General features: G+C 38.1%; 1 protein-coding gene and 1 long non-coding RNA gene across 5 annotated transcripts in view; one reads left to right on the top strand and one right to left on the bottom strand.

The window, feature by feature from the left end:
* The first annotated feature begins 1,356 nt into the window (after positions 1 to 1,356).
* On the top strand, positions 1,357 to 2,139 carry LOC128783872 (uncharacterized). The gene is made up of 3 exons (XR_008429254.1): positions 1,357 to 1,446; positions 1,812 to 1,896; positions 2,025 to 2,139. It is a non-coding gene; the product is annotated as an uncharacterized LOC128783872 (long non-coding RNA).
* An 816-nt stretch (positions 2,140 to 2,955) lies between these two features.
* CXADR (CXADR Ig-like cell adhesion molecule) overlaps positions 2,956 to 23,592 on the bottom strand; it is a 32,887-nt gene continuing 12,250 nt past the window's right edge. For 2 of the 4 annotated variants that reach the window (XM_053935019.1, XM_053935022.1), the window contains exons 2-7: positions 19,520 to 19,689; positions 18,633 to 18,837; positions 18,106 to 18,261; positions 16,987 to 17,109; positions 16,564 to 16,702; positions 11,697 to 16,202 (exon numbers count right to left, since the gene is read on the bottom strand). In XM_053935019.1, coding sequence (XP_053790994.1) covers positions 15,935 to 16,202; positions 16,564 to 16,702; positions 16,987 to 17,109; positions 18,106 to 18,261; positions 18,633 to 18,837; positions 19,520 to 19,689 — 1,061 coding nt within the window. In that variant the 3' untranslated portion in view covers positions 11,697 to 15,934. Of the gene's footprint in view, positions 3,540 to 10,099; positions 10,178 to 11,696; positions 16,203 to 16,563; positions 16,703 to 16,986; positions 17,110 to 18,105; positions 18,262 to 18,632; positions 18,838 to 19,519; positions 19,690 to 23,592 lie in introns of those variants that run through there. The other 2 variants (XM_053935021.1, XM_053935020.1) reach the window with 2 other exon arrangements.

Raw genomic sequence — 23,592 nt, forward strand, 5'->3', positions numbered from 1 at the left:
CCTTTGTTGTCTGCTTTTTTCTTGTACTTTGATCCTTCTTTCCACTTTCACACTGCCTCCTTCCCCTGTTGTCAGCACAAATACCAGTAGCAGCTGCCTGCTGAACTGAATGATGAATGTACCCAAGTTCAAACTACACTTCACCATGTGTAAGCAATTTTAAACCATATCGTGTCTCTGATGTGGCTCACAGCAACTGCACCAGTGCTTATGCTGACAGGACAGGAGGGAGCCCAAGGCCAGGAAAGAAGAGTCAAGACAGGCCGGGCCAAATCTTTCTGCAGCGTGCCAAATGCTGCCATTCAAAATGCACATGCTGGAGTCACAATTTGAGGCTTCTTAATTTTATGCAGATACTTACGATACCACTTCAGACATGGATACAGCTGTAGCAATGTGAAACTGCCTTGCACTGGCATAGCTTCTGAGCCTGTTGCAGCCATACTGCCTGCAGGGCACTGTTTGAATCCAAATCCCCCCTTGACCATGGGACAGTTCACCTGGTGAACTGCCTGGCTCACCTTATACTGTACGGAGCGTGCAAGATGCCACCATGGCAGTCTGAGTCCACAGAACCAACCTCAGTAACAACACACTTTTTCCAAAGTTCCATATGACTGCAAGGCCTGGCCACCACAGAGAAGATCCCAGGAAGCATGGGAATGGCTGAGCACTGCACTGCTCCTCAGACACCTGTAATTATAATGGCTTTGGGAGAAACAGAGCTGTTTCAGAAGTGGTCTGAACTAAACGGAGAGAAGGAGCAGCTCCATCTCACAGCTCTCGTTTGGTAGAACAATGTCCTATGCAAGGATGGAGGGAAAGCACTTCTAGTTAATCTCTTTGCAGCAAAGATACAGCTGGTATTTGTGACATACAGGCTTTCTGACTCTCCAGGTCTAGACCAGCATGCAAAACATCACATGAGTTTCCTTTGGGTGTGAACAGGAGCACAGCTACCAAACAAACACTTAAACTCTCCTGTAACAAGCAAGCCCTGGCAAGAAGTAAAGTATGTGAAATGCACTACTTCTCTTCATTTAATAGTGCTGGAATGAGAGTCAGGGAGTTTTCTACCTGCTGACCAAGCTGTTCTATGTATTACAAAGGATAAATTGTAGAAAAAATAACCTATACCAAGTAAAACTTCCCTTGATATTTCCAGCCACTCCTAAACAGCCACAATAATCTATAGAGGCACAACTCCCAGGCTTAACCATCACATCTTTCAAGCCTGAGGAAGGTGGCAGAGAACAGAGTGAGAATAAATCTTCAGAGTTTCTGTGTGGCATCAGACAAGCTTTCAAACTCGTGTCCTCCTTACACCATAACAACATAGCAACATGAAGGTAACAGCCCGTACTTGGTGACCTCAGGCAGGGTGGACTTCTGGACTAACTACCCAACACAAAGCACCTTCCAAAAAAATCAGTATCTGGATATCTGGTAAGAAGATGGGGATTAGCCAAGCAACTCCTCAGAGAGATGACAAGAAAGTTTTATAGTTTCTGATATATACTGATTTCTTGAAGGGGAAAAAATATGCAAATTTCTTTGCAAAATTGACACATATTACCTTCAATGACAGCAATAATATATATATTTTTTAACTTACAATATATATCTATTAATTTGGATAGAAATTTAAGTGCAAAAAAGTTTATTTCACTTATTCCTTTAAGAACATATTTTAGTGCAGCAAGCTTTGCAAATATTTCTGCAGAAAAAAAGTTCTACAAAATTAACTTTTTAATCAAAACTATAAGCTTGTCCAGTTACTCCTACCTTTCTCCTACTTTCTTAAACACCAGCAATTAAGCATTTAGATGACAGTGATCACTGAGGGCAGGAAAAGACACTTTCTCATCTTACATGGAGCACACCATAGCATAAAAGGTAAATTCTGTCTACATATCATTACATTACAGAACATACACTAAACAGAACAGGCAGTTGCTGCCCCTTGACAAGGCAACTTTCATACTGATCCTAATGGAATTTTACCCTGATTAATTACTTGCCAGATTCACTCAGAGACAAGTTTAGGCAGCGTGGAGTCAAAGGAGAGAATGAGGAATGAAATATTTTGGCACAAAAGCAATTGCTTCTTAAAGGCAAAGTATCTTTTCTGTAATTACAATGCTGAACTTAGATTTGGAACCATTTTTTTTTTAATTTGCTACTTGAGCCTATGATATTTAGAAACCCTACACACTTCCATTTTTCTCAAGAAGTTATTCCTGTTTCCTTAGATTATTTTCTTGACAGTTCATGTGCAGTGACAAAACTCATTAAATGGAACTTTTGCTTGACAGCATCTGAGCTTATTCTAGAATTAGCTGTGCTCCTCTCAAAAACAGAAGCAAAAATAATTTAGTAACTTTTCAAGATTATAACCACCAGTTTCACAACGGATTATTTGGTTGCCTTCACACCACAGCGTAACACATGCCCCTAGATTAATGGTTAAATGATTAACTACGTATTTGTATTAGTTAGAAACCAGCACCAGTATTTCTGAAGAGCACAGACAGATGTAGTTAAAGGCAGGCTTGAGTCTACATATGTTTACTGCTACTGCCTAAATTCTGTGTGTCCTTCAGTGTGCTCTGATTTATGTGGACTGTGACAGGTAATGAGACACCAAAAATGCCCAAGTACCAGCGGGATACCAGGCTCCAAAAATTGATTCAGTCAATTCCAGTCCATTAGATCAGATTACAGTGGTCTTATCCTTACATGGTTAAGTAAATTAATATTTTCATTATGAAATCAGTACCCAAAGTCTCCACAGTGCAGGAGGCAATAGGGACCCCGTAACCAGCCTGGTTTAAAGAGCATACTCTTCTTCCCTCTGGACTCCTGCATGGTAAATTGGGGAGCAGGAGGAACAAGGAAGTGCACAGACAGGAATTACCACACCACCTGCATTAACAGATTATGCTGAAGCAAGTGTTAACTGTAACATTCAAGTATATTTTATTGTTATAAAATATATACAATCTCAAAACACAGCGCATTTTGCACACAGTTTGTCAGCTCTCATGGGTATCACTACAGCATTCAATAGGTGACACACTTCCTTATGAAATCAGCAGACCAGAAAGCTAGGAAAACCCAAAACTACTCTATTTCAGATTACAATCTCTTTAACACCCCGCTGCTTAAGGCTATATTTCTGCTACCTGAGTTGATTTTGTTAACTTCACAATTTTTTTCATCTCCAGGAATGGGGTGGGGGAAGCAGAGAAGAGGGATGGCACTTTTCAAAACACAAAAGTAGTAAGAAAAATGTCAGGAGTGGCTTTGTAAACTTTGCATTGAAAATATGAAAAAGAAAAAAAATTGGTACTTACAAAACTGAATACAGCCTACTTAAAAAATCTTGAATCTAAAGTGAGATCAAGTAAAAAAAACCCCAGCACTTCATTTCATAATGTACTTCAGTTTCACCATACTGGAAAGTCATGCAAAAAATGATGCCTGTTTCTTCATGTTTATACCACTGTTATGTCACCAATCTTGTGTGCGATGTCATACTACAAAAAGAAAGAATATCATTAATCTATAGCAACAAGAGGCTAATTACTGTAACACACAGTAATTAAATGCACTATTCAGATCATCACCCAATTTGTGTTCATTCACATTCAGGTTTATACAGTGTCTGATAGCAAAAAGGTGCACTGGTGCAGCAAATTAGAACTTCATTTATCCGTGGACTACAAATAACTGTAAGTTTAACTTGACAGGACATTTTCAGTCTCTCATGGATTTCCCAGTGCATACCTACTGCACTGCACTTTTAAAGTACCTGTCAAAATCCACTAAATGCCTCTTTCCTAAGTTTCAGACCAGTAACTTGCATTGTTATAGAACCACACAGTTCTGTTGTTTACTGCCATGAACACTCAGTTTTCTCAAAGTGCCTCATCCCAACCTGCACACCTGCTCATTTCACCATTTCTTTAGAAATCAGTTCTAGTTCCTTGGCTGTTGTTATTGACTTTTCTGGGGATAATGTTTTGTATAATGATAATAAAAAATAATTTTTTGTTCCAGTTACAGTTCTCTATCAGCTCTATATTATTTGAGTTCATATCCTAAGACTGGTATTGTAAGAAAAATGATAACTCATCATTTTTGCCACATCTCCATGCTAAAAAATGCACTTTCTACATGCTGCCTTTACCTAAATGCTGCCAACAGTCACTAATATTAATTTTGCAAACATGATAATACACCAGAAAACAACTCTTCCTAATTAATAATCCACAAATGTACACAGATGTATTGTGTTTACTGGAAACATCTCATTTTCTTACTGAATTTCAGCTTATTACAGGCCTTTGTATAATTACACCCATCCTCACAGATTTTTAAGACGTGCCTCAATGACACAATAATTTCTCCATAAGAGCAGTAATTAAAACAACTGACTCAGGCTATTTCTGCAACATCTCACTTTCTTCCTTGCACACTGTCACACTGCAATTAGAATTACACATCAAATGGAATCTTCCAGTTGCACCTGACAGTAAAAGGAACTGAGCACCTTCCCAAAACTTTGCTTGGAAGAGTAACTCAAAGCAGCACCAAGTTCTGCTTGGCTGGAAATCACAACCTTTGGCTTCTTTCTATTTCAAGCTATCACCTGGCATGAGAACCTGCTGTTCCCTGAAATTCATTCTAGCTATTGTTCACATAATTATTATTGTAGGGAATATTAAGAGGCACATTAATTGGGACTGAACACTGAGGCCAGAAGTGTCCTTTCTGTATTCCTGTCTTTGCACCATGGATTGCACAATGCTTCTATTTCCTACCTCTTCAATTTATAGTCCTCAAGCTAATAATTAGCAAACATATGCCTTCTAAATACAGTTTAACTGCTCCACACGTAGTTCATCCTATCACATTCTACTGGAAGAGATTGAAGAAACAGTGCTCTTACACTCCAAAACATGTATAAATTCCACTTTTCTCAGGGATAAAGCACGTGTGCAGCCAGGGTTCATGTAATGATGTCTCTCCATTAAGCTCCTCTTTGCTCCATTTCATGAACAAGTCCAGAGAAAATTAGCATACCCTGCTTATGGAGAAAATTCTGCTACGTGGCACACAGAGATGAGCTGGGACAGGGAAATAGTTCTTGATACCCCTGTTGTTTGGAAAAGCAAATGTTTTCTAAAATCTGATGCTTAAATGAGCTAAAAGGCAAACACAATCTGTTCTCCCTTGCTGCACTGCCCTTATACTTTCAGTCTTGATTTCGTTTTACTTTCCTTCTCATCCAAGCAAATCTCTAGCAATAAAAAATTATTAAAATAAAGAAAAATGAAGTCTGGCAAGTGAACCTTAGCATGCAGCTAGAGGCTGTTTGTGCAGCTGTGATAAAGAATAAATAAATAATAATAATAAAAAAAATTGAAACCATCCACCCCCCAGTGTTGTAACTTATAAACAAGATGTGTTAAGTCCTTTGGATCGTGCAAGGAAAACTATCAGTTAATAAGAAACTACTGTCTGTCCAGGTACTTGCAATCATAACCCCATTAAGTTTAAGCTGGAAAACCAGGGGCCAGTTTGAAATACACTGTATGAAATGTAGTTTAAAGTGCCTAATGCCTAAAGCAGAGACAAGGAAAGCTGGCTAGGAACAGAAAATATGATAGAAAGTGACAGAACATCCCTCTACAAAAGCGTGATCAAAAGCAATATACCACGCTCAGTAAAAAAGAAAAACCTGCCTAAAACTCTGTCCCGCTCCAGTAGTGAAATCCATACCACAGTCAGGAATAAAAAGGCAGCATGTGATAGAAAGAGGAAGGTCAGGCACCTATGTAGGTGGGGAGCTGTAAGCAAAGCGTCAGAAACACCAAACGCCAGGGCCAGTGATGCCAAGGAGCTTTCCACCTCTCTGGTTGTACTTCAGCCTGTCACACACAGGGTTAGGCACCTCCAATGGCAGTAATGGTGAAGGAAAATACTCAAAACATCTAGAGTTATTTCCATTATCTCACTCTGAGAATACCTTCCAAGACACCTGCACTGAGCAGCAGGAAAAAGGTGCTGAGGGAGTATCAAGTGGAGTGATAAGGACACTTCCCCTAGCATTGGCAATGACTTTGGGGGATCTTTCACTTTCAGGAAGCCCCATAATGGGATCTGGTTAACTATTATTTTTCCTACAACCTGAAATACTCAAGGAGCAGCAGAAGTACTGTAAGAGTGACTGCTGTCAGGACAGAATTACAAAACAGGAAGCAGCAGGGGACAGAGACAACCACAGATGGTCTCATCAAGATAACTATCTTTAAACATATCTACTTCAAAATTTCCTAAGATTATGAAAGAAATGGGAAAAAAGTACTAGATGGACATCTGGTGAAGACTGAAAAGACTTGCCAAGGATAGCTTTTAAAAAAATGACAGTGCGATGGGAAACTCTAGTTCCAAAAGTCACAAGGAGTCAACAGAACGCTTCATTCTAACAGCTATTAGAGATGATGAACGAAGAGGATATGTCAATGACAGTAGAAAATAAAAAGTAAATTAAAAAAAACACCACTCAGCTATGTCATGACAGTGCCAGGACATCAACCCTAATTCTCCAGCTTTTTAATAAGAGTCCTCTGTCTTTGGATTCTTTTGTTAATGTTTTTACTGCTAGTGAGTAAACTTCTGTCAGCCGTGTCAGGCATTAAGGATGTCCTCAGCCTCCTTGCATGTTCAGCAATTTTCCCCCCATGTACAAACCACAAAGCCAGCAGCAAATGAACAAGCTCATATGGTTGGCACAGACATGAGATGTTGACAGAATTAAATTCACATGTAGAATGTAACAACACAATTGTCAATGTCAGTTGAAATCCCAGCTTGCTGAGGTAACAGCAGGGCCAGGGAAATTATGTTAATTTCTAATAGGCAACAAAAGGGAATGTTGAGTATAAAGGCTGTAACCCTCCTTCCAGCCCTTTCATCTAGGAATAAAGGATTTTAGTGGGTTGGCTGAGATTCCTGCCTGCCCACCCAGTTCAGATGTGCAAAGATCATACTTAAAGTAATACACCTAAAAAAATTCAAGTAGCAATGTAACCTTGATTTTAAAAACATAAAATTGCTGTCTAAAACTTTGATGCCTTTCAAGTATGCAAATCTAGTAAGATCACAGCTGTAGGTTATCTGCACAAGAATCCAAATTTTCATTGTCTTGCTGCTAAATGAAAACCAACAGACATATTGATGATCGAGCCGAGGATTTTTTTCCCTACATGAGCTGCAAATGAAGAACCATCATTGGTGACCTTAACTTCAGTCTGAAAAATATTGAAAAAAACATTTTAATAAGTAGCTTTAAGGTCTGCTTCATACTAGGCAATTGGACAATAGTTGCACCTATTTTTTGGTAAATCAAAGGGATGTAGAAATATGTACTTCAATCCTAGCAACAGTGCGTGTACAGATGATATAAATATAGTGTTTCTCATCACAACTATTTGATAGGTTCAAACCTATCAAAAACTACATTCATAACTCAACTGTACATTTCTAGAGCTTTTTGTTAGAACTTATTAAAAAAAAAAAAAAAAAAAAAAAAAGGTTTAACTGATGCAGACTTCTCACCTCAATTACTTTCCTGAGTAAAGAATAAGAAAATAGCACCTTAGAAGGTTCCTCAGCTTTCTGTTGGAAAACACTTAGAAAGTCACTGCAGAGCACCAAACAGACAGTCACATTTAGGCACAGAGAGATGGGGACAGAGGCTGCCAAAGCATCAGCCGTGGGGGACACTCATAACTCCCAAACACAACATTTATTACTCTGTTTCCATACAAAGCACTTATATTTAGCCATAATTTTTTTTTTCCCCAAATGGGCTGGAGACAGTATGGGAATCCACAGCATTTTTTTTGTTTTTTTGAAGTTCTGTGTTTTAAACAGTGAGTTTTCTCATCTTAAACAGGAATACAAGATCATTAAATTTAAATAGGTTACTTAAAGAGGTCACCCAAACCACAACTCAGGTCCGAAGCAATAGATATTGCAATGCCTAAGCAACTTCATTTTGAATTACAGAGTACAAGGACGAAACCAGGGCAAGACCAAACAGCTCATTTCAAGCTGCATCCTTTTAGTAAGTCTGAATTTTCCTCATGTACCAACAAGAAAGAGGGAAGAATATGTAAAAATAAACTAATTGCAAGCTTTATTTTGTATTTTACAGTATAGATGAATGGTTTATGGTCTTGACAGTTACAGGATTGGAAGTGACGTGGAAGGGCATTTTATTTATCTGGAGAAGAAGTGCAGTGCTAGCAGCCACAACATAAGCTTTTTGACATGTTTCACAAACCACCAGCTGTGCCCCAGAATTGGCATCTTCTTTAGCAGGCAAAACAATTCAGTAGTTTTATGTATTCCCACCAGTTGCCTTTATTCCTAGTCTAAGGTATCTGCTTCCCTCCCACCTGAGCAATTGTACCGGGAAACAGAAATCCTAAATTAATTTTATCTTGATCTCCTACAGCTAAGTAAGGCATAGCATAAGTGTTTTGACTTCAGCAAATAGTTTCTTTGAAACACCACCCACTCAGCTGCCTGAGGAGTCATCTGTGAGTGGCTGGGACTGCATTCAGAGCCCTTAAACATTGGGAACAAATGCTCTGCTGCACAATTTAATTTCCTTGAAATCTGACTAATCCCAACTAGTTTCACAGGTAAAATATTACCAAGTGACACAAAATAGGGAGATTCAGATCCCTTGATGGGATAATAGTTTCAATTACAAATCACTGACCAGGACAAGTCACAAGTTGTAGAGAGGTGTCATTTCACTTGCACAGCAGTAACTGGCCACAAGAAACAAAAGCTCAAGTTGCTTTCCTACTCACACAGAACCTGACATAATTGGAAACTGTTTACTAATGGCACTAAATAACTTTTATAGCTCTTTACCATCTGATTCAGTATTCCTTCATAGCAAATTCTAACCCAAGTGACCACTGCACCCTTGGAGATGTTTGTGCCCAGAGCACCAAAAAGCTGAGCTGACACCATCTGCCCTGTTTGGAGTGTTCAGGAGAATCTACTTTCTTCTGCTTCCTTATGCAGTGCTCTAAGTAATAATATAACCAGAGTCATCACCTGCAGAAATTATGGATGATAGGCAGAGTACAAGGCTCTGCCATTTAAGCAGTGAAGGTATGCTGGCTACATAACTGGCAACTCTGAATGCAAAAATGTTTTGTCTAATGACCCCTAAGGCAGACGTTGCTACAAACCAGACTAGGGAAAGGCTTCAAGAAGTTGGAAAGCTCATGCATGCTTCCACAATTCCCATTCCACAGAAACTGATTAGACTCACTGCTTTCCTCTCCCCAGTTTGTAATTAGGAAAAATTCTCTGGGCAGGAGAGCACAATACCTGAAGGGTATTGTACCCACTTGGCTTCTGCCCTGCCTGCAGCTCCCCAGAGCCACAGCATCCAGCCCTGGAAGTGGGACAACTGTCAAGGCATCACGCAGCTCCCTGTGCTTCCCAGCGGACACACTGCCTCCAGAGGTTTTTCCCCTAAGAAAAAATTAGATTAACATCTGAAAGCACATCATTTTATCTTTGGTAATGTCTCTTCTAATATTACCACTTTTTAAAACTGTTACATAATCAAGTTGTGTAATCAACAAGCTCGACTTCCTTACAAAGCTGCTCCCCTCCCTCCCTCCCTCCATCCATCAACCCTGGCATCATGCAGAGTTCCTGTATGAATTGCACTGCTTTGTTTCCCAAATAATATGCTACAATTGTCCTTCATCTGTTTCTCTAGACAGCATTGACCAAAAGAAACTTTACTAAAAGTGAGGACCCAAATAGCAGCTGCTGCCACTAAATACTGATTTTGCATATCCAAAGCAACCTGACCAGTGCTTCGACAGCTGAAAGCTGAAGTCTTCAAAATACCAATTTACAAGGGTGACACTGACTTTGATTTCCAACGATATAAAAATCAAAAGATACTTAAAGGCTCCCTATTTCCAGGAACTTGACTTTGAATGGAAGTCAGAAGCAGGGACAACAGAATCCTCCAGGCCAGTTTTCTGCCAGAGTGGTTATTTTATAAAATTAAAGGTTCATACTCTTCTCCTGGTAGCTGTGCCTGCACCATTCCGTAAAAAGCCTAAAGCAAATTAAGAAGAGCAACAGAATCATTGTAACTCAACTACACATATTATTTTTATTTTAAGATGCAAGTCTTCATGTTTTGAGAAATCACCTACAGTCATACACAAGCTAAAAGTAGTTTTAGAGTAAGCTGACATTTGGAAAGGTAGGCAACATTCATAGTTTTGTTTCACCCTATTCTTACTTTGCTACTTAATTAGCTATTTTCTTTACGAACTATTCTATTTTATGAATTTTACAGATAGGAAACAAGGCTAAGTTGCTGTCATTATCTGCTCTTTAAAAGAGCCTAGCAATTAATTGCCTATCAGTATTATCATAGAGCTTTGAAACAACATCAGGGAAACAAATTAGAGACAGTAAGCTCAAAAGACACAGACAAGATGTTCAGAGAAACAAAGAGCCAGACCTTTTATGACACTTTATCCAAGGCATTGTCTAATATACATATAAAGGACCACAGAGGTTCTGTAGAGCTACCAGGTGCTGAGTGCCCTCTTTTTTGTCAGGACACTCAAGAAAGTTCTAGTTGTTTTGCTGGAATTCCACAGACAAGCTGGAGGTAGTACTCAGCTTCTGGTTTACGGTCACCTATTCTCCAAATAAAAGACCTGAGGAGCAGCTGAGGCATGCAAGAGCCATCTGTGACAAAACTGCCACCCTAAGTTCAACACTTCCATCCTTTCCCAAGTCTTGACATGAATGTTAAAAAGAATGTAAGAAAGGTTTCTTAGAACTCTGGAAATAGAGAAAAATCCAAACTTCCATTTTTATTAGGTTTATTTCGGTATTTAAGCATGACTCTTAATTTGAAATTAAAAAAAACTCCTAGAGGTTTATCCATCAGGACTCCTTTTAACTTCACATGCTTGTGCACACATATATTGGGGTTTTTATATATACAAAGTCACTGGAACATCTGGCCTGGCCCAGAACACATTAATATATGAAGATAGGCATGCATTGTAACATATGAACAGCCTATATTAAGAGCAAACGTAAGCTAATTATGCCTCCAAGTATATGAACTTAATACATGCCATTAATGCAAACGGAGCCCATGCCAAACTTTGGCTCTCTACCCAAGATGACACTGGAGAAATCACATTAATCTCAGGTAAAATTACAAGGACAACAATCAGTTGGTTTGCAAGGCCAAACAGTGCAGAGTATCCTGAGTCAGCTTCATCAAAATTGAAAGAGATGCAATGTAACACAATAAAAATAACCCCCCCCCCTCCCCGGAGCATTTTATCAATATACTTTGAGTGCTGTCAACCTGCTTGTTTGAACTTTAAAAGACAAAGATCAGTTTCAGGAATTTTTTGGTTCTACCTAAAATAAAGAGGGATGAAATCTAATCTAAAGTTCTTTTCCAGGCTTATGTTTCACAATAACTATACCTACAATTAAAAAGCCCACCTAAAAGTGCATATTTTAAAATATCTGAAGTTTTACTTGCCTTGGAAGGGGGCAGGGGGGAAAAGCAATAAATAAAATTATTCATGCCAGCATGGTATACACAGCCATATTTATTAGTTCACTTCCAATTACATAAAGAAAAAGCTGAAGACATATACAAGTGCTGCTTCAAAATAAAGACAGACTACTGTGTTCTCCAACAGTTTTATTTCAAGAAGTACACAAGTCTGTCATGGAACTATAGCATTTTAAAATTTTGGATTTTGTTTTTTTACAAATTCACTCACAATACTTGTATTTTAAAATACCATTCCCCCAAAAGTGTGAATATAAAACCTCATACTGAAATTCATATCAATGTTCAAAGTCCATGCTTTGTGCATGAGAAATGTAATGTAACATCGTAAGATTTTGGATCCCAGGAAGTTGTTATTGCTCTGATTTCAGCTGAGCTATGCCTCAGTGCTAGGGGACTATTCAACAAAGGGCCCCAAAAAGCACCTATCAAGTGTATAAAACAAAGGTTTAAGTGACACAAATAGCATACTATCTTTAGACTGAACAAAGACCTAGAGTGATCCAGAATATATACACTGCTCAGAACAAAACTAAAAGCTTGTAATGGAAACCAGTAATATACAATATTCAGCATTACATAAAAACTTGCAATTCAGAAGTCTTACTTGCACTATTAAACAGGAAGCATACATCTAATATGAATGAGACTATCAAGAGCTGAGAAAGATGTATGCATTGTACATTTCTTTCAGAAGTCATGTTTTACCCCTCCAACAAGGCATTTCTGTGCACCACACAGTTTTGGAAGAAGTATTTGTTTTTAGGGAAGGAAGTTCCACACAAGTATCTTTAAATACCCACTGCAGAAAGTTGATGAAAACTCTTGTAATGTATGGACAAGTGTTACGTAACCTCTACAGTATTACAAGTCTAACACTTTATTCACACCATGCTAAAATTGAGGGGTTTCTTTCTATATATAGTAGTCCTCAACAGGCAAGTTTACAGTCATGACATTAACTAGAGGTTTCTTGAGCTCACTTAAGAGTATTTACACAACAGTACCACCCTCCCTCCCCTTTCCCCCCCCCCCTTTTTTTTTTTAACAAAATGAGACTTTAAAAATGCCACCTCCTAACTGATATATCAGCTGCCATTACTTCCTAAAAGTGTTCTGTCAGCAGAGCTCTCTGTCACATCGGACACCTCATATATTTAACCAGTTCATCTCCCACACAGCTAGAAATTGTTGTTAAAATATAGTAGCTGTTTTTGAGAATCATAATCCAGTGTAAGTGAACAATCTAGTGACAAAAGAAATAATTTACAGTAGTAGTATTATGTTTTCATAGTAGTGTTGCATCCACCCAAAAAGGCATGATGATAGCAACTTGAGGCAGAGTTTACCCCAAGTCAGAGGTTCTATATTTCAGATAAGGACTGTGTCAGATTCCATTTCTTTCATTTTTCCATGCAATTACATAAATAGACAGACACTGTCAAGGCTGCTAAGCCTAACAGACAGGCTCTGAGGGCACATCAGGCTGTCCTTCTGCCCATTTATTATTTTGCACAAGTGACAGAGCATCAAGCATGTGTAAACTCTGCTCCGTGTGCTTTACTGAGACAGGTTTCTGAGTTTGAGTGTCCTAGGGCTTACCTGACTAAGTTACAGGGTCTCAGGCCAAACCAAAAACAAACCAAAATAAACAAAAAATTAATTTTAAAAAAACCTCAAACCACCAAAAAACACATAGGTCCACAGATGGCTTAGAACCAAATTTAGTAGGTCTGCTGCCTAGTTCCTTAGTCCTCTCTCTCTGTCTGTGATTCACTTTAGTCTTGCACTCAACTTGTATTTTTAGGAACTATACCCTTTTCATTAAGAAAGGCCTTAGTTTCAAGGTAAACAATCAGTGTATGATTAACATCTTGGAAGTCTCTTCTATCACAATAATTGGATGCAAAAACATGTCTCCTCATCTATATTTCGTCAGAAGCTATGTTTGGCACATTTACTAAGCCTATTATTTACCACATAAATGAAAGTCAATCATCTCTCTCATTGGTACAACAACTGAAGAGCTTTCAGGAACAAAAACACTCGAATCATAATTAGCAATTGAAGGAGTTAAGTGACATTTTGAAATACAGAACAATACAGAGAGAGACACTGAAGTTCACATCCAAAAATAAGCATGAAGAGGTATAAATAGTACATAAGAATCAAGAAATCAGATCACAGTGTCATGTTTTAAGAACTGTACCATCATCTAAGCACCTGTTCATACAGTATGTTTAGGCACCAGAAATTTAATAAAAACTGAAGTTACAATCAGGCAAAGTTTATTGACAAGGCACACATGAAAGATAAAAAATCTGATCTCTAACAGTATCAGTTTACAATCTAAAAAAGTCCCAAATGTGTAAAACTATATTAATCTATATTACTTAACAGCCACTCAAGTTTCTAAATTCAGTATGAAGGGTATGTTAAAATAATGAAATTGTTTGGGTTACAAGGAGCTTAAAGATGACCTTGTACCAACCACTGCCATGGGCAGGGAAATTTCTTTACATTAATAGTGCCAGCCCAAAATTGTGCACCTATTTACAGATAGGACAAACGTTTAGTAGTAAGTCAAAGAATTCATCACAGATAAGCAGATACTAAACCTAGACTTCTGGGGTAATGCTGTTTTCTCTCAATGTTGCTACACACAAATAATCCTAACATCTTCCAACAGGCTATTCAGATATTTCTTTCATCAACATCAGTGCACATACTATAATGAATTTACAGATTTCCAAAATACCTTGCAGTTCAACATCTCTAGCTAGAATAAGCTAAAAGAACTCTCCTCCACCTGCTCCCCCAGCACAAGACAAAGAAGGTAGAAAACAGGAAGGACAAAGAATTCACAGATTCAAACTGAGTACTGAGTTTTAAATTGAGCTTTTGCAGGTATATAACAACAGTTACCAGAAGCTACCAGAAATCCTTAAATACATGTGGAAGTACAAAAAGGAGTTATTGTGTTTCTCCTGTATTGCTTTAAATTTGCAAAATTGGGAAGAAGCGTTTTTAATCTTGCAACATGAGATTTGTAGCAACAATTCTGGGTAATTGTTTTCTCTCAGTTACATGAAACGCTTGCTCTCCACAGTCTGAACATTAGTTCAGAATATTCAGAGTTGTTAAAGAGGCAAAAAAAATGAACTTTGAACTCCTTGCAAATTCATACAGTGAGACATTAGCATCTTGAACAAGGACTGACTACTGCTTAGGGGCATATGAGAAAAATTGTTTCCACAGTGGTTAGAGCAAGAGGACAGACATCAAATGCCAGTTACTTAACAGGTTTCATCAAATCCCCATAGAGCTTCTAGGAAATTACTTTGGAAAAAAACTAAGAGCACTGCCTTAGTATCTAACCAGACAATTGTACCATGCAAGGTACAATTAACTTAAAGACCTGTGTAAAGATACATTAAGTCATTCTTACTGTGACAGTAACAGTCAGTCTGTAGGTTTTAGAGCTTAGATACCTCTACCAACAATCTGATAGGACTTCTTGCATCAGATAACATAAGTATTAAGTTACCTGACAGGACCAGAACTAGTTATTGTAAAAAAAATTTGTGTTTCAAAGAACTTGCAAGGTTTCCTGTCACAATGAGTGGAATGTCCAATGAGTGAAAACTCATTGCCCTTTTAAATTCGGAACAGATTAATTAAATTAATTGAACCAAACAAATGACTGCCCCTGAAAGAAGAGCTCAAGTACTCCAAACAAACATCACCAGGTTAAAGAGCCACATAAACACTCAATTTGAATAGAATTCAAAGTCATCCTTGGTATTTCAGCCCCCTGCAACTATACCAGACAGTGGCCAAGTTAAAATATTTCTGTTATTCTACAACTGAGAATAAAGTCTCAGAAACTCTGAGAAACTTCATGGTCTACACATGAAATGCTTTTGTTACTTCTCACCTGTGTCTCACTGTTGCACATTCAGAACTGTACATTAGCTGACAGTGTCAGAACCTCCTCAGCAACCTACCAGAGGCCCAAATACCTTCAGTATCCGATACTTATTTATGAACTTCAATGCTTTTAGCAAATAGTTCAACTTTCATATGTGAATAAGTTTAAAATTAAACATGAGAATTGGTGGCTTTTCAAACTAACTTGTACATTTTCTTCAAGGAAAATTTCATGCCAGTGTTTAAATGAGGGATGGAACACAGTATTTTTCTCTAATACTTACAATGAACACTTTAAAAAACAACTTTTAAATTAATAATATTTTATACTATCGACCCATCTTTGCTTTGTGCTGGAATCATCACAGGAACAGCTCCCATTCTACTTAAATTAGGTGCAGCTACCTTTGAAGGTGCAAATGCTGGGCTTTGAGCAGGAGCACGTTCAAAGTCTTCACTTGGGACTTGGCTATATGGAGTTTTGGTATATCCTTCCATGTTGGAGGGAGACATTGAGCCCAGGGAAGAACGATTGCTGCCGATGTAGCTGCGAGCTGTAGAACTGCGACTCTTTGGAGGTGGAACATCTTCTCTGAAGTGAACAAACACCAAAAAAAAAAAAAATCAGCTGCATAACAAGAGTTTGGTCACCATTACTTTAAAACAAATATTCAGTTTGTTTTTTTCTATTCCAATGTAGTCAAAAATATCCTTAGATCTTTCTTTAATATAACGAAAGCCTCCCCAAACCCTCAATATTCATTGCCTCTAAAATGTTTACTGAAATTAGACAAACCACAAAAAGTTCTCTGACAAGCCATTAGTGTTATAATAAGCTTTCCAGATTAAGACAGAAATCTCAACTGTTAAGTAACTTATTTGCAGAAATACACATTTAAAAGTTAATCTTCCAATAATACTGCTCAGAAACTAGAGAGACACATTGTTGTTACCTGATATCATGATGTACTTCTTTCTCGTATTTCTTCTCTCTGTGCTTCTTACAAAAACAGAAGATGATAGAACACAGTACAGAGAGAGCCAGCAGAGTTCCTATAATAGCTCCAGTAATTATACCAGCTGTATTTACGGCTAGAATAGACAAATAATAATACTGTTTGTCAAATGTCAAAGTTATAAGACCTTTCTTTATTAAACATTAAGCCCAGTATGCTTTGCATGAGGCAGGTCAATAATACATCACTGAATCAGAGGGGGAGTGCTCAATCACATGCCTTTAAAACAGTAAGACTTGAAGTGGCACCCACAAGTTACATAAGAGCATTGGGGTTTTTAACTATTTAGGAGTTTAGAGAAAAAGACTGCTCAGCTTTAATACAAGAACACTGTGTGACTATTACACAGCAAACACTTACGAGGGGTGACATTCAGCTCAACAGAACATTCATCCGTGCCGACTCTGTTTGTGGCCACACAGTTGTATGTACCAGAATACTCTCGAGAGGCGTTTTTCAGAAGAAGCTCCCCTGTATTTTTATCTACAAACAGAAGGTACAGGTTTACCATTTTCTTAAATATAATTCCATATTTAATATCACAGAATTATTAAACCAGAATATACATGAAATCTTAACTTTACAGCATGATAGAACTGTTTTAATCTGTTTTTTTTATCTAGCATTTTAAAATGCTATTATGTGAACCCAATTAGAAATCTATTCCACAGCAGTTGACTTGCTCTATCTGCTGAACAAGTTAGATGTGGTCTAGATTCTACAGAACACACTCAGTGTCCCCAAAACTACATTCACAAGCCCAAAACTAACACGGTTTTTGTGAATTACAAGTCACTCTTGCACAATGTCCCACTCATTCTTGTCCAGCACTGACATTGTCAATTTTTCTTTTTGTTATCACGAGACAAATTTGGGATGTGGAGAAAGAAGGGGCATAACAACAGTGGCCTAAATTCTTGAGTGATACAGAGGACATTAATGATCAACAGATTCACTGTCAAAACAATAAATAAGAGACATCAAATAAGAGACCAGGAGTCAAGTCCAAAATGAAGAACAGTGCTAGGTTCTTCCTTTGTAGATCATCTTTATGGATCTGTGTTTTAAGATATTATATACTCTAACAGAATGCAGAAGCTTACAAAAAATTTGAGATTTTTAGCTTGGTTTAAATCATATTTAAGCCACATCTGAATTCCCTGCTGTCCACTTAAGCACAAAAGCAAAACCATCAGCAAGCAGGAGAACTAACAACATCTGGGTACAGGTGAGCATGATACTGCAGCCTAACGGTAAGAATCTTGACTTGAAGCTTGAAATATTTCCAAGCATGAATTAAAAACCAGAATCAACTCCAGCTTGTTTCCAAGTCAGTTTTGTTAGAGGGCAGAAGTGACATTTAATCTTGATTACTCTATAGTAATACTAACTCAGAGATGCTTACAAGTCAGGATAAGACAAAAATAATATTGCAATCTTTTTAAGTATTTCAGAGTAATGAATGAAGTTTGACAGTACTCAGCATGGAAGTGGCAGGAAGATTCTGTGTGCCAGATACTCTCCTCCAGTCATAAGACAAAAGTGGGGATCCTTCTTGTGACACACATTTCAAGGTAACATCTTTTCCAATCTCCTGTGATCCTTCGATGGAACATTTAGTCCGTGCTGGCTTTACTAATAAACAAAATATCACTGAATTAATAACAGTCATAATCAAAATGTTTCCTAGTTGTGTTCTAGGAGACAGTCCATTCTGTGAAAGATAAAGTTTGTGCCACAAACCATTTCTATGCACAGAAAGATTTTTCTACTAAATACGAGTCAGGTGCAGAACTTCTAGAAATGCTTGTAATTCTAAACATCATTCCCTTCATTTCCCAGAACAGAATTATGCCCATCCCTCCCAAGGCCTCAGTAATGACCATAATCACCACAGATTCAGCACAACACTAGCCAACTGAAGCTTTCATTTCAGACATTGAAAATAGGGTGGAATAAGCACATAAAAAACATCACTGAAAATTTAAGAAAATAAATTATCTTACCAAGTACAGTCAACTGTATTTTTTTGCTTTGAACTCCAGGAGCCTTCTTCACTTTGCACTGATACGTGCCAGTGTCTGACGCCTTTAAATTCAGGATATCCAATGAACCATCACCAGATCTGGGATCAAGATTTGTAAACTGCATTCGCCCAGTCAAACCAGCATAATAATGATTATAAACCCTGTCTACAGCATACATAATTATCTATTAAAAAAAAAAAAAAAAGAAATATGATTCAGAAATCCACTTACTGTGCAAACATTTAAAATAATTTCATCACTTTGAATTCTCGAGTTTCTTTCTATAGTTTTACCCAGAAATAAAACAGAGTGAGTCTAATATCTCCACCTTCAAAATATCACCACACACAGCATTATAGCGAATACTCCAACTAAACACCTGACCAAATACCAATATGTCAGCATTGAGTTCTGACTAAAAGAAAACTGTTTAGAGTTGCTCCAATTTAACTCTGCAAAACCTGCCTACTAATATGAATCATCTTACTTATAAGGCTTTCAAAGACAGGAAAGCATTAATAACTAAAAGTTCATATATTTAAAATTAAGTCCTCATGAATCGATTTTCAATAAGGAAGATAATGCAGGTACAAAAGCAAAGTTTGCTTTTTGGAACTTAAGTGTATTTAATCTGGAAGTTCTTCATTAGAAGGCAAGTTTATAGTGAAAAACGTCTTAACATTTCATCCTTAATCTGTTATTTCAAAACTTCCACTAGATTTCATGTGACTGGTACTTCAAAGCAATTTAAGATCACAAGCACCCCAACCTGAAAAGGTGGAACTTTAAAAAGTCAGTAAAAACCTCATACATTGACCTACTAAAACAACTGAATTAACACTGTCCAAAGAGAAGTCTTTACTTACTATTTGTTCCTTCTTTTGATTATCTGCTGGTATCAATACCCACTCAATATCTAGTGGGCCTTCATCCTCTTCGGAGAGTTCAAAAGTACATGGCAACGTAACTTTCTCTCCTTGTGCTTTTTCGAACATTGACTGGTCAACTGAAGTTATAGTTAGGCTTCTTGTCAGACCTATAAAAATATATTTTTAGGTTTTGAAAACAAGTCACGTGCAGTTGTTCACTGTAAGTGCTCTGTGACGTACTTTTCCTGTAGAGAAATCATGCCGTCAGTCAGACTTGTCACCTCTGAAGAGAGCCTGTGCAGACCCAGTGCAAAGTCCTGTGCTGCTCATTTGGAATTACATCCAACAAGCAGCTACATCTTTCAAGCCATAGTTTTTGGGGTTTTTTTTTGTTTTGTTTTTTTTTCCACAATTCATGTCCCACACAATCCTAAGCTAAACATTTTCAGCAGCAGGTGTTCAAGTCACTATATAATCACCTTGCCATTACCCCCTCACTGTAAAATGAAAGTATGGAACAGCAATGAAGTCTGCCAGGATAGACAGAATTCTTGAGAAGTCTGGGGTTGGAAGTAAGTTACTTTGCCTTCAGTTATAAGGGCTCCTCCATCTATAGGGGATAGAAGGCAAATTAATCTTTTCCAAAAATCTCAATGAGTTTTTTGCATTTGTTTGTCTGTTCTGCTTGTCTTACTCCTCTAAAAAGGCTGTGCAATCCTTATCTGCATGCCTCTAGGCAAACATGCTTCCAAACAACAAATTTTCCTCAATTCAACCCTGAAAAAGAATTCATATAGTGACACAAAACGAGCTACTCAAAAGGCCTAAAGCAAGATTCCCCGTTTCACCACAAACACAGGCTTCCCTTATATCAAGTGTACAGGCTTGCACATCACTGCTAGGACATGGAAAGCATACCCTTTGCTCATGATGGAAACAGGTTCAGCACTGTTACATCCACTGTTTTGTCCACCTTGCTGGAAACCAAGCTCAGATTTTTGGTCAGTTTATGTGTGCAGTTTGCTAGCCACACACACAGATGTGACCACAGCCACAAGAGCTGCAAGGCCACCAGGAGAGTGGATGGTGTGGGGAAGATAGATGGCTTTGGTGCCTTTTACAGAGGTAAAGTAACAGCCTCAGAGGAAAAAGTTTAAAATCATTTCACACAGTGCTTTTATGTTCTAACTTGCACTTCTCCATATAGTAGAGGAGCTCCAGTGAAGCAGAGGAGCTTCCTTCAGTAGATCATTTAATATGGTGAGTTGGAAGGGACCCAACAGATATCCTTCTGCTTTTTTAAAATTGTGCTCTCTAGCAAGTCTTTGCATTCTCCTCCTGATGACAAAACAACGGGATCTTTAACAGCTATTTTAAAAAATCCTCCAGAAAGAGAAATCACTCAGCATACTAAATTCCAAATTCCAGACTACAGCCTGCAAGAAAAGCCTTTCACAGTAGTTGATTACTAACAAACTAGGTAAGATTATTATGTTTCCTACCATTTGTGGTATTACTTTTCATGGCATTATCCTCAGTCTGGAGGAAGGAAAAAGAAAAAAAAAAAAAAAAACACCAACCAAAAAAATCCACATCAACTTGAGGTATGAAAGAGATTTATGTGCAATGTCTCTTACCAACGATATACACCTTTGCAAAGACAATTCCAATAGATTTGTACCACCTCTTTTTTGACCACAGTAAACAGATCTGAACAATTATTCTCTGCTACTAGGTTGAATTAATACTGTCCCCTAAATAATAGTGATCTCCATGAATAGCATTTGACTTGTCACAATCCTATCCCCTCCTCAAGAATCTTTTCAGATTTTCAAACTAGCCTTTCTAAACCTCTGAATAAGCAAAGACAACACTAGTACTACCTCTGTTTATGGGTAGATTTAAAGTACATTCATGTTTCCATAACACACACAGTAGCATTTACATTACTAATGTAAATTCCTGAACTGTTTTTTCAGCAACTTCCATACTGTTCTGTTTCCCTGTCTCCCATGGCCTGATTAGGGAACTGTACTACAATATTCTCAAGTTCGTTTCCAAATTGCATTTCTGCATCTTCAACATTACTATATTAAAGAAAAGGGATGTGAACTCAAGCACAGTTTAAGTAACTGATAATGAAATACATTATGATGTTACTTACTTCCTTAAAAGCCTCAAATCTGTAACCTGGGAAATTAGAAGCTTTCATTCTGAAGTAAATCACTGAAGCAGAGCTGCTGTTCTGTGGCAGCATCTCCAGTCACAGCCACTTTGCCATCTGAAGTTCCACAACAAAGGACCACAGCACACACATTTGCTTCCCCCTTCCCACAAGAGAGGCAGCTGAGAATTTCACAAATGGGACAATAATTCATGTAAGAGCAACACTCTGCCTTTTCACAGCAGATAGTGGGTAATAGAACTCATACTCTGAAGACAGTATGACACATCCCTACTACTAAAAAGTACCAACACCTCTGATTTTCAGTTGATACCTGCTGAAACACAACATGGCCAAAAAAATTGGACAGATGAGTATCCATATGCTGGTTTGTTTGACTACTTTTCTAAACAAATGGGGCTTGTATGATTAATGTTTTATTTCTCTCCCTCTTCAGCTGTTACTTGTTCATCTCTTTGACAATTTCAAACAAATATAAAAGCAGAAGTAACAGTCCAATACAACCAGAAGTCCTCCAAGTACTTATTTGTACTGATATAACTAATAAGTATTAGATTCTTCAACTGTCTCTTGCCTCTTTGTTGCCAGACAACTCATGTGAGTATAATTTCAAAGCGGGCATTACGCAGTTTCATGGCAAAACACTGAGAAAGTGACAACTGGGAAGAAAAATTATGTTAAAAGCTGGAAGTACTACATTTCAGAGACACACTCCTAGGAATCTAGACTGCAGTAGTCCCACTTATCACTGCCTGGCAGCTTGGTCCAAGTGCTTTAAAAGCCAGAAATAGCAAATGTTTCAGTTTCTACTACAGCACTCATTTCTCTGATCCAAACATACAAATCAACATAGTAACCACGTGCCAAATAAAAGCAGAACCCAGCAGCCTGAAGAGCGTCGCCCAAAATAGAAGATTGTCATAAAAATAGTTTTAAAGTTATGATTTTTGATACTTTTGAAGACCAAGTAGAATTTTCATGCATATTGACTGCATGCAAAGACGTCAATGAAAGCTGAAGCACACAATCCTCAGGATAACACCCAACAATCATTGCTGCACGTGAAGCTTCCAGCACACACTAGCTGCTATGAGAGGTACTCAAAATTAAGTCTGAGTCTTTTAATTATCAGAGTTTTCCATAAATCTCAATTCCTTTCTTACTGCACATCTCTCAACACCTCTTTTTCCTTATACCAGTGTTCCACAGTCTTTTTCTTACAGTAAGGCTGCAAACACAAAGCTTTTTTCCACTTTTTTTTTTTTGGGGTCAACATCAGCATGCAGAAGCAGCAAGCACCTCAATTAAGGTACATGTCAGAGCTAGCTGGGCTTGGACTGAACTTAGCAACACAAGGGAGGGGCAGGTAATACTAGCTGGAGAGTCCCTTCTGCAGGGAAGACACACATCTGCTGCCAGATATGCTAGAAAAGGAGGCTTGGCCAATTCGACATGTCAGAGATTGTCAAGGGTCCTCCAACCTTTATTATCACCACCACTAGTGCCTTTTTTCTTTTTTGTTCCTTTCTCAATTATTACCTGCTATTAACAGAGACCTGGATGGAGCAAATCAAGTGTGGCTAGAAAACTCCAGGAGCAAAGGAAGACATGGGATCCCAGGTGATGCTTACTCTCCTTGCTCTTTTCCAGGGGGGGAAAGGTTTGTAGAGACACATCCTTCAAGTTAAGAACTCACCACAGGAATGGCACTGCAAGAAGCACTAACTTTTATGGCCATAAGTACCCCTGAGAAACAAGGGCTGCTAAGTTAGAGATGGGATCCACTCAAGGAAGCGGGATATGAACAACCTCACCAGAGCTGGTGATGAGCCCTGTAAATGAGAGATCTGCCAGGGAATGGTAATTGAACTTGGCAGTCAGGGAG

The sequence above is a fragment of the Vidua chalybeata genome, chromosome 2 (assembly GCF_026979565.1).
Source record: "Vidua chalybeata isolate OUT-0048 chromosome 2, bVidCha1 merged haplotype, whole genome shotgun sequence".
NCBI classification, from domain to species: Eukaryota; Metazoa; Chordata; class Aves; order Passeriformes; family Viduidae; genus Vidua; species Vidua chalybeata.